Genomic DNA, 12,606 nt, shown 5'->3' with positions numbered 1-12,606 from the left:
TAAAGCATAAACAAAAATTTAAATTCGAAGTAAAATCATTTGGATCATCTGTGAATTAATTTTAATTATAATATTAATTAATGAAAAATTATTAATTATAATATTAATTAATGAAAAATTATATATAATTATTTTTTTTTTATTTTTTTTTTCCTTAGTTTTGTATTAATATATTAAATATTTTAGCCGTTAATGTACAGAACTGCTGATATAAAAGTAATAAAAATATAAAATAATATTCTGTAAATTCACTTGCTAATGCAGTTTATAGCAATATAAAATATTTTTACAAAATGTAAAAAATGACAAAAGCGCACAACAAAGTGAATAAAACATGAACAAAAATTAAAACGAAGTATCGAAAGTAAAAAAATTATGATTAGCAAGCTCACCTAACACACTCGTTTTGATTACTCAACAATAAATGTAAAATTGATGAAAATATAAAACTAAATATGTGTATTCTGTAAATTCAGTTGCAAATGCAATATTTATACCAATTTAAAATATAAAAAAATAAATGACAAGCACACAATAACTAAAACATGAACAAAAATTAAGAAGTATCAAAAGTATAAAAAAATAGAAGCTCAATCAAAATACTAGTAAATGCTATAATAGTATATAAATGATATTAAAATAACCCTGAAACACCTGTCTTCACAGTGTCTCTCGCACTAGTCAACATTAAACATGACCAATTTGAAGTTCTCAGTAGTTCGATTGGCTTCTGAAGAACTGAATGAGTTCTTCGAAAATACTTCATGCCCACGCACTTGTGGTCATTTAGCTCACCTAACAAACACTCGTTTGGTTAGCTACACATGCATACAAATGAAACTCGCACGCACAATCAAGACTTACAACAAAGCAGACTTTGTAAAAACGTCTGTGATCAGCATGGGGAAGAATTTGGTGAGCAGACAGGTCATTATGTCTGCACACCCACATAATATCCCCCCAAAATTTTTCTTCACTTTCTCTATAATCAGTAATGATGGCAAGATATTGTATCAAGCTCGGCGGAAGATACTAAATCGAACAGCCGGCTCACAGAGAAGAGAGACGCAGAAGGTGAACGAGTGTGAGAGCTCTGTGAAGCCTGAGAGAGACTGTGCAGACACAGGCCTGTGACACACTTCCTGTTCCCATAAACAGATTGTGTAAAATCTCAATGGGCGACTTGACGCAATGAGAGAATATAAAAAGACCTCTGTGTTCTCTGTTATCGCGTTAGAGCGAGATGTGTGTGCGACGAGGACAGGGGGTGACAGAAAGAGAACAAGCTAGAAGGCAGCAGAGAGGGACAAAAATAAGACTGAACAAAACACAATTTACCGTGAGCCTGAACAGTATGGTCACAACCAGACCTTAAAGGTACAGTTCACCCAAAAATAGAATTTATTATGTAGTTTCATACCGTAACTGTCCTAAAACCAATCAGGAGATTGAAATAATCTAAAGCTGTCCTGGGACATTATCCTGCCTATTTCACAACTACTTACTTAGATGAAATACTAAGTAAATTAATTAAAATGACCTTATATTTGGGGTAAACTTGAAGAGAATTGATATCAACTTAATTGAAAAACACCTGGATCATCTGTGAATTACACAGTTGTTTTATTTATAATGTTATTATATTATGTTATTTCAATAATAATAATAATAATAATAATAATAATAATAATATTATAATGTAAACTATTATAATAAATATTAATTTAAAAACCAAAATGAAATTAGACATGTTTAACTTGATAAAATAAGTTATATTGAAAGTACTAAAATTACAAAAACTGAAATAAAATAAAATTAAATAATACATAAAATTTAAAGTTAAATGATTTTTTTTAAATAATTAAGCAAATTCAACAAACAAACAAAAAAGACAAGCACAATAAAATGACTAAAACGTGAACAGTGCCTTTTCATGAGCAGTGATTAAAACATGGTATTAATATTTTTATTCAGTATCAGTTCAGTTATATGGTATTAAAGGAACAATGCAAAACTTGAATGTAAAAATCAACAATAAATATACAATTAACAAAAAATCAAATTAAATAGGTAAATTCTGTAAATTTACTTGCTAATGCAATATTTAATTGCAATTAAAAATGTAATATTTTTGTTAGTATATTAATATAGTATTAATCAAATGTTTCAAAACATTAGTTTAATAATATTTAATATTATATCTTTAGTCATAATAATTTCATAACAGAACAAAATAATGCGAATATAGGAAAAATAGATGTGATTAGCACATATATATTATGATGTTATTTTAATATAATTTAAAAATGTATAATTCAATAATAATAATAATAATAATAATAATAATAATATTGTAGTTTCATGATTTAATATTTGTGTGTTATTAATGTAGTATTGAATTAAATATTTTAAACATTATTAAACATTAATGCTTAAAAATATTTAATATTACACGTATTAATGCACACTGCCAATCGAATGTTTGGGATTAATGCGATTTTTAATGTTTTTTTTTTTTTAAATAAGTCTCTTATGCTTCTCAAAGGTCCATTTATCTGATCAAAAATACTGAAAATATAATAGTAATATTATGAAATATTATTGAAATTTAAAATAACAGTTTTATATTTTAATATACTTTAAAATTTGGTTTATTACTGTGATGCAAAGCTGAATTTTCCTTCAGAATTAATTCTAATATGCTGATTTATTATCAATGTTGGAAAAAGTTGTGCCACTTAATAATTTATGGAACCTGTGATACTTTTTTCAGGATTCTTTGAATTAATAAAAAATAAAAAGAACAGCATTTATTCAAAATAAAAATCTTTTCTAACAATATAATAAAGTCTTTACTGTCACTTTGTATCACTTCAACACATCCTTGAGGAATAAAAGCATTAATTTCTTTCAAAACAAAAAGAAGGAATAAAAATGTATATACAAATAAATGTTCTTTTTAATGTTTTAATCATCAAATAATCCTAAAAAAAACATTTAAAAACTGTTTTCAACATTGATAATAAATCAAAATATTAGAATGATTTCCGAAGCATCATGTGGCACTGAAAACTGGAGTAATGATGCTGAAAATTCAGCTTTGCATCACAGGAAGAAATTCTGTTTTAAAGTATATGAAAATAGAAAACCACTATTTTAAATTGCAATAATATTTCACAATATTACAGCTTTTGTCTGTATTTTTAATCAAATAAATGCAGCCTTGATGAGCAGAAAAGCTTCATTAAAAAACAGGAAAATCTCACTGATCCCAAATGTTTAATAAATGCACTTCATAACTTCATAGCTGATTGATTTAAAAATACAAAACAATGCAAATATGATAAATTTACTCCCAAAAAAGTTCGTTTTGTACCCTTGCTACAAAAGTTTGGCTAAAACCATAAGAAAAATAGAGGTGATTTTCATGTTATCTACACACGATTACACCAAGTGACAATCTTTTTGATTTTTCTTAAGGATCTAAGTCCGTCTGTGTTTGTGTTGCAGTACCGATGACGGGATTCACTCAGCGTGCCACCATCGACCCGGAGCTCAATGAGATCCACGTTCTATCAGGACTCAGCAAAGACAAAGACAAGCGCGAGGAAAATGTACGCAACTCCTTCTGGATCTACGACATTGCACGCAACAACTGGTGCGTGAGTTCTCGGACACGCTGTACACCAATGCACATTGAATGCTAATAACTACACTAGACCTAGTGTTCATGTGGCCCAGAGGACCGCCTGCATCAGTAATCCACAGAATGCCTCAGGAGCCTAATTCCTGAGATTTTAAATTGTCATACACCTCTTGAAAGGAAGACAATCTTCAATTATGATGAAAAAAGATGTTCTTTCCTTTCCTGGACTGTGTGTTCTCTTTTCAGTGCATTGATGAGAGTAAATGCATCCTACAAAAACACCTTGAATAAATTGTTCTCTGCTTGCGTGTGCATTCACATATATTCGATAAAACCAGGGCGAAAGTTGTATTTCAAAAGCATGCCTGACCTTCAGAAAGGGAGTTGGTGACCATCAAACAGGAACAGAACGTTCTCTGCTTGCGTGTGGGTCTGACTGCATGTGTCTGCATGCGTGTGTGTGTGTTAAATGTGCTTTGCACTTAAACTGGGGGAGAAGAACCCTTTGTTCTGTACGCTAATTGAAGCAGTTGGCTTACAGCGTCTGAAAAATCGTTGTTTCATTTGGGTCTGGCGCACTGGTTTGTGTCATTTTGTTTATTTGAATTGATTTGGGTGGGTGGGTGTGTGTACACTTGTCTGGGACAGTGTGCACAGTTGAGTATGAAAGACTAATGCTGGGTTTTTTGTGCAGGTCATGTGTTTATAAGAATGACCAGGCGGTGAAGGAGAACCCCACTAAGGCCCTGCAGGAAGAGGAACCTTGTCCTCGTTTTGCTCATCAGCTGGTCTATGACGAGTTGCACAAGGTAATGTAGATGATTTTACTTCCACACCCATGGTAAATATGAATTGAGCGTTTATGTGGTGGTGTGGTTTAGGAATGGCTGGTTTAATGATCTGACCTGATCACTTGAAGTTTGTAGGTTTCAACCCAATAATCCATAATTTTTATTATATTATATTATATTATATTATATTATATTAATTGTAACTCCAGGTTTCTACAGTAAAAAAATGTTTATACTTTTTAAATCCTTTTTATATTATATTATATTATATTATATTATATTATATTATATTATATTATATTATATTATATTATATTATATTATATTATATTATATTAATTTTAACAGAACTTTACATTTTTTTTACATTATATTATATTATTAATTTTAACTGAAATGTTTAGACTTTTAACTTAACTTTTAAATAATTTCTTATATTATATTATATTATATTAATTGTAACTCCAGGTTTCTACAGTAAAAAAAGTTTATACTTTTTAAATAAATTTTCTATTATTATATTATATTATATTATATTAACATTTTAGTTAGACTTTTTAACCTAAAAACAGTAAAAATGTTTAGACTTAACTTTTAAATAATTTCTAATAATATATTCTATTATATTATGTTATATTCATTGTGTTAACTCTGGATTTCTACAGTAAAAATGTTTTTACTTTTAAGGTAACTTTGAAATAATTTGTATATTATATTATATTATATTATATTATATTATTAATTTTAACTAAAATGTTTAGACTTTTTAACTTAACGTTTAAATCATTTCTAATATTATATTAATTTTATCTCCAGGTTTCTACAGTAAAAAATGTTTATACTTTTTAAATTCCTTTTTAAATGTTTATACATGTTAAATCATTTTTATGTTATTATATTATTAATTTTAACTAAAATGATTAGACTTTTTAACTTATTAACAGTAAAAAAATTTAGACTTTAACTTAACTTTTAAGTAATTTCTAATTTTATATTACAATATATTATATTATATTATATTAATTGTGTTAATTTTAACTCTAGGTTTCTACAGTAAAAATTATTTATACGTAACTTTTAAAATATATTATATTGTATTATATTATATTATATTATATTGTAATTTTAATTGTGTTAATTTTAACTCCAGATTTCTACATAAAAAATATGAATACTTTTGACTTTTAAATTTCTATATTATATTATATCATATTGTATTGTATTATATTATATTATTTGTGATCATTTTAACTCTTATAATCTTGTAATTTTTTATATGTATTGTAATATATAATATTAATGTAATATTATAAAATTGTTAATATAAAATTATTACAATGTTTCTATTTTTATATTAATAGTAATAATGTAGTGTTTATATAATATTAGGCTGTTGAAGTCTTAATAAGTCTTAATGTTTACCAGATTATTCAAAATTCAGAGGTATCTGGTCTATTGTGTATCTTTACTTTTTTTTTTTTTTTAAAGGCTGATAATGATTCTGTAACCCAAAATGATTGCAAATTACCAGATGCAACAGCTTTCAAATGAGAAGGTTGTGACCTGTAGAGACATTTAAATATGAATTATATTTACCTCAGGCACTTTGACAGCTTGAGCTGATAAAACACTAATTTCCTTAATTGCTGTACTGATTAATCAAAGCAATTAGCAGGGGATTGATGTGATGATATACTACACAGGTGCATTACCTTTTCGGTGGAAACCCAGGAAAGTCCAGCTCTCCCAAAATGAGATTGGATGATTTCTGGTCCCTAAAGCTGTGCCGCCCTTCCAAAGAATATCTGCTTCGACACTGCAAATACCTCATTCGCAAATACAGGTACAAATATGCTTTCAAATGCATACAAAAAACCTGGTTACTGACTGCACACTGATTACTCTGACTTCACAGATGTTGATTAGGAAATTGCGCTCAAGAATAATGTTTACTTAATTAGGTAGTCTGGTCTCTGTCTGTCTAATGCCAAAGAAAAACGTCAGATCCTTCCGTTTCCAAAAGGAGCTAGGAGAATGTTTAGATATCTGTTCCATGTTAAATAGTTTGTGTTGAATGTTAACACGAAGAACATGATCTTGCTGTGATCTCAATGTAAACCACTAGGGCCCAGATGTATTGTTATGTAATTGCAGTGTCATGCAGCACTGCAGTTAGTGATTAAATTACAGTAGTAGTTTTCCATTGGTGCAAGCAATTTCTGCTCACATAGTGCCATCTGTTGGCCATATTTGCTTACTTAATGCAATAGTAGTGTACCTTGAAATACAAATCTCTCCTCATTTTGATTACTGTCTTGTGTGTGTTTGCAGGTTTGAGGAGAAGGCTCAGACTGAGCCCTTGAATGCACTGAAATATCTACAGAATGATCTGTCTCTTACCGTGGACCACAGCGACCCCGATGAGACAAAAGAGGTCAGGACTCTCATTAAAAAAAGGTTACATTTAATGATTAAAGGTTTAGTTCACTCCAGAAATTAAAATTTCCTGAGAATTTGACCCCCGTGTCATCCAGGATGTTTTGTCTTACTTTCTTTGGTCGAAAAAAAATTAAGGTTTTTAATTAAAACATTCCAGGATTTTTTTCATATAGTGGACTTCAATGCAGCAGGTCCAAATTGCCGATACCGATTTTTGCAAACTCTGATTTTCTTTCTATATACAAATTAATCCGTATTTTTTCAATGCAAAAAACTTTTATTTACATAATTAAAAAAATTATTAAACATTACAGTTCCCCCAATCTAAGACTAAGTTACAGATGTTCTCTCACTTAAACAGCTCTCTATATATTATATTATATTATTTTAACTCCAGGTTTCTACAATAAAAAAAAGTTTTGCTTTTTAACCTAACTTTTAAAACCTTATTATATTATATTATATTATATTATTTTATTTTTATTTTAACTCCAGGTTTCTACAGTAAAAAATGTTTATGCTTTTTAACGTAACTTTTAAATAATTTTTGTATTTTATATATTATATTATATTATATTATTAATTGTAACTAAAATGTTCAGACTTTTTAACTTAACAACAGTAAAAATGTTTTTGCTTTTTAACTTAACTTTTAAATAATTTGTATATTATATTATAGTGTAATTTATATACTTTTAAACCACAAATGCTCGACTTCACACATTGCGTAGTCACTTTGGTCACGCGTGACCTCTAAAAAATCTGGACTAAATTACAGATGTTCTCTCACTTAAACAACTCTCATAATAAAGTGCTCTGTGACTGGAAAAAGGTAGAAGGAACAATTAAGTGATAAGGAGTTGCTGTATATAACAAAACAGATGTCATTTCCCATTAGGTTTATAAATGGTAATTTTTCGCCTAACCTTATTAAATGTGTCTTTTTTTTTTTACATCAAAATCTTACATTGTTTTAATTAATTTTGTTAAAAAAAGTTAAAAAAAATTAATTCTTACCTTTCAAATGAAATCAGTATCAACTGCAGAAGAAACAGAAGCTGCATCTGAAGTGGCATTAGATGTATTTACGCAGACTGTTTGATGAAGTCGAGGTGCCATAAATGCATTTACACTGCAAAATTGCAAATGCATAAATATTTTATAGGATTAATGTTTGAAATATTTTTTGATCATGCAAATAAGAAATGTTGGGGAAAATGCAGTGATACTTTTAAATATGAAACCAAGCCACCAACCAAATGCCTGTTTGAATGAGTGAATCATTTAGTCCTTCATTCAACAGATTTGTTCAAACTGCTGATTCATTCAGAAAAGAGGTAACTGTTTTTATTGAATGGGTTACAGAATCATTGAGTACGTTTACATGGACAACAATATTCCGATTTTAATGCGATTAAGATAATACTCTGATTAAGAAGCATCCATGTAAACTGAGATTTTTTATTAATTTAATCCGACTAAAGTCATAATCGGAGTAAACACAAATCGAATTAAGACAGGTGGAGTATTCCTATTTTAGTCGCATTGTGGAAGACATGTACACACCTTAATCACACTATTCCCCTTGTGTAGGACTTTTCGCCACATTTTGTGACAGGATACACACTAATGCTGCGTTCCAGGCAGGTTTTTGAGCTCGTAAATCATATCTTCAAACTACGACTCAGGTCTTTGTAGCGTTCCAGGCAAGTCACGCTAATCATTTATTAGTTTTAGCTATATTATTAATAATTTCATTGCAACTTTATATTGTCCTAAAATCTATTTTCCACCGTGTGCCACTCGCATAAACACAGCACCCCAGAGGCTTTATTGTTGTTTCGCGGGATGTAACTATAGGAACTGGGAGTACGTCGATCTAGTACGAGTTCAGGGGTGGGAATTCACGGGTTTGATTGCCTTTCCAGTGCACTTTCACGGGTAGAAGTTTGGAAAAACACGGGTTACGGATTGCCTGGAACGCGGCTAATGCTCTCAGTTGGTCGCACGTGCTTATACTTTGGGTTCATTTTTATTTATTTATTTATTTTTTGCTACAACATGGGATTAATCAATGCTCATTGCTGATAAATGATTTGTCTGTTATCATAATTTATAGTTTTATGGAAACGTAGATAACATTCAACCCGTTCTTTTTCATTAGTATTATTTGTGATTTTAATTTTGTGAACGGGATTTCCGCTATTTGAATGTCTTAGGATGCTTTTTAATTTTACTATCGAATTCATGATCTTGGTTTTGCTAACATATATAGGCTACACCTATCAATTTTAAGATTAAAACAAATTTTTAAAAGATGGATTTGTTATTTTTAATTAAACAGCATAACAACAATAAAATAAAACCAGCTTATATCATTTATTAACAAAAACTAATAAGACGAGGCATGGACTCCATCGCATGCTGTGTTATATGCCGACTAAACAATTTATTACAGGGCGTGCAAACACTGAGCAACCAAATCAATTAATAAAAAATAAATAAAAGAAAGCCTCCAAAGCGTAATGTGAGGTAAACGGCAAAGATAACAGGGTTTTCAAAATGAAAACAAACAAACAAAAAAGTAAAACTAAACTGGCTTTTCGACTTGCGTGTTTTTTTTTTTTTCCCCTAAAAACTGACTGGCTCTGAAACGCTCGCTGTATGGAGCAGACGCTTTGGAGCAGAAATGCGACCACGGCAAATTTTAACTCACACATTCTAAAAAAATTGTTGCATATGTCCAGAGCCACTTCAAGTTTGGAAGTGTGGACGTAATGTGTGTCATTAATCGATCTATGTACTATAACATGTAAAACGGGAACATGAAAGGAATATTCTAAAAGCAACTCATGTAAACAGCTTAATCATATTATTGTCTTATTCAGAATAAGGTCATTAATTAGATTACTGGTGTCCATGTAAACGTAGTCATTGATTCATTTGACTTGTTCAAAAATGTGGATTCATTCAGTGACAAAACACTGCTGTGTTGCTCTGAGACACAAACAGTTCTACTGTGGCTTTGATTGCAACTATTTTCATACGAAATTGAGCAAAAACAGTCAATATTGTGTTTAAAATGTAAGTTGCTTAATTTTAATTTTTTTGTTTATTGATCTACTGTTGAATGAAATCAGCATCACACTGCAGCCGGATTGATATTCGGGGAAACGTGCAATGTTGCTTACCTAAATCAGTCATGCATTTTTACCTTCAACCCATTGATCACCATTGAAGTCCACTATATGGAGAAAAATCCTGCAATGTTTTCCTCAAAAACCTTAGTTTCAAAAGACATGAGCATCAATTCTGGAGTGAACTAGTTAACAAACCTTTGAACTTCTGTGTTGATTGAGTTAGTCTGTGCATTTACTTGAATTTTAAATTAAATTAAAGCAAAGTCTCATGTAATTGAGTCCTGAATGCTAGACTAAAATTGTACAAATCCCCATAAATAAATGTGCCTTTTGTGTTTGTTTCTTGTAGTTCCAGCTCTTGCCCTCCGCTCTGTTCAAATCCAGCTCAGACTTCATTCCTCTAGGTGAGCGATGATTGTCCTCCATTCAGGTTCTTTTACTACAACTGTGAAAATCAACGCATAAGCTACTCTAATATAATAATTAGTGCGTTAATGCTTAATAATTTTCTTCTCTCCATCACAGGCTTTTCAGATGTGGATCAGACGTATGCCCAGCGCACGCAGCTGTTCGACACGCTCGTCAATTTCTTCCCTGACAATATGACCCCGCCCAAGGGTAACCTTGTCGACCTCATCACCCTGTAGCCACGCCCTTCTCACAATAGACCACACCCCTCTTTAGACCTCTCAGACTCCTCCCACCCAAAACAGAAGTTATTTTTCTACATTTTCCACCCGAGGTGTGCCGTGCCCACCAACTGTGTTTTCTCTCACAGAAATAATGCCACTTAAACATCACCGAGACTTATTTAAAATGTTTGAAATATAATTTTCTACTCTGGAGCGCCAGGGTTGTGCTTTTTTATCTTTGGGTTTATTTTAAAAAGGTGTCAGAATTAGGTTTAAATATCTGCATATCTGCCAAATTTTCGTTTTTTTTTTTTTTTTTTAAACAAATGTCTGCGTAATTTCAGTTTTAGCATTTAAATTTCCTTTCATACAGGTTCAAGCAGTTTACATCAGGGGTGGTTTTGATTTATAAACTGTGATCAGCATGGGTTCCTTTATGCCTTGCTGTTTTAAATCACATTTTTATGGACAAGCACAGATGGAGGCCGTAGGCAAAGATCAGAGCGCCCTCTTGAGATCAATTCTGTTCACTGTCAATGAGCACTGGCTTCCATCTAAACCTGCTGCTGCTGCTGCTGCTGCTGCTATTGGATGCTGCCATGATATATTAGTGCTTTCTTTGACTTTTTAATAATGATGAAACACCCATAATTAAGTTCTCATCCATAATCTTAAAAGGTAAGATTTGCTCTAGTGACATGTTTCAAGTGTAATGCACACATTTAGGTACACAAGAGCTGTTTTCCACTGTGTGTTAGTAGCACATGATCATTCATGGCAACACATTGTACTTTATACACTTAGCGAACACTTTGCTGCAATTAGACAAACTGAAGATGCGGATGATTTCAGATTTTTTGAAGTGTAGATTGCTGTTTACTTCAGGTCGAGGCTGCTTTTGTCTGAACTCATTATAGTCTAGTTCATACTGCTGGTACCAACTCAAAGGAGCCTTATTGGGACCACCCGAAGTCAGAAGAGACCCCTTTCTATTTATTAATGATATTATTAATATTATTCTAATTATTTCTTGGTGAACTTGAGCCCTGAATGTCATGTCTTACGTTCTGTCTCACTCTATGCTGTCAATATGTGCCCTTCATTCCGTACGAGCTTCCAGGTTGTTTACAATCTTGGATAGGTGAAAATATTTTGGAGGATAGTCTTCCATATAGTTCATCTGTACATCTAACTCGGTCTCCATTTGTGCAGTGTTAGTTTAACAGCAGTTATTTGTGGCTCTGTGCACGATTCGGAAGTGTTAGCCCTGCACAAAAATGTTCCGGTAATTGGATCGCTCTTAAATTTGCTGTCTTTTTGGCTTCGCCCACGCAGAAACCAAAGGCTCAAAGAACCTGGGACAGTACATTAAGCTTCACCCTGCTGATTGTGTCCTCCCAAGTGTCATATCTCAATTCCCCGAACTCAGTATTAGCTGTAATTAGGCTCTGTGGAGATGCACTGACGGCGCACCGTGGAACAGAAATTTGACTACTTTGTGATTTCCCAGATTATTTCTTTCCTGGCGTGGAAGCAATTAGGATGTATATGATTCAGAATCCAGGGCTTACTTTTGCCTGTTGTAGCTTTAGCGTTGTCTTTGTGCCAGGAAGAAAGTTAAAAAAACAAAACAAACAAACAAACAAAAAAAATAGGAATGAAAACGCGAGGATCCGCGAGATGGACGACACTTACAACCGGAGACTTTTTGTCGCACTTAATGCCAAATACGTTTTCTTGCTTTCGGTGTACATTTCTGCAGTGTCAGAGATGAAGTGACTTTTTCTTTTTTCTCTCTCCTGGAAATCCTCATCTCGTCGAGCCCCCCCAGGCGCATTGAGATGTCAGCACTACACTGTGGCTCTCATGAATGTGTAGAACCTATTAAAGAACTGCATTGTATGTAATGTACATAAAGAATAAAGATTGTATTTTGTTCAAGTTTTCTTAAAAATCGT

General features: G+C 31.6%; 1 protein-coding gene across 1 annotated transcript in view; it reads left to right on the top strand.

The window, feature by feature from the left end:
* Nucleotides 1-12,594, top strand: part of mkln1 (muskelin 1, intracellular mediator containing kelch motifs) — a 31,043-nt gene extending 18,449 nt beyond the window's left edge. Inside the window, exons 13-18 of the mRNA XM_073838081.1 lie at nucleotides 3,511-3,658; nucleotides 4,341-4,455; nucleotides 6,141-6,280; nucleotides 6,769-6,871; nucleotides 10,366-10,420; nucleotides 10,542-12,594. Coding sequence (XP_073694182.1) covers nucleotides 3,511-3,658; nucleotides 4,341-4,455; nucleotides 6,141-6,280; nucleotides 6,769-6,871; nucleotides 10,366-10,420; nucleotides 10,542-10,663 — 683 coding nt within the window. The 3' untranslated portion in view covers nucleotides 10,664-12,594. The remainder of the gene's footprint in view (nucleotides 1-3,510; nucleotides 3,659-4,340; nucleotides 4,456-6,140; nucleotides 6,281-6,768; nucleotides 6,872-10,365; nucleotides 10,421-10,541) is intronic.
* The last annotated feature ends 12 nt before the right edge of the window (nucleotides 12,595-12,606 follow it).

The sequence above is a fragment of the Garra rufa genome, chromosome 4 (genome assembly GCF_049309525.1).
Source record: "Garra rufa chromosome 4, GarRuf1.0, whole genome shotgun sequence".
Classification (NCBI taxonomy): domain Eukaryota; kingdom Metazoa; phylum Chordata; class Actinopteri; order Cypriniformes; family Cyprinidae; genus Garra; species Garra rufa.
This window is presented reverse-complemented; position numbering and strand designations above follow the sequence as displayed.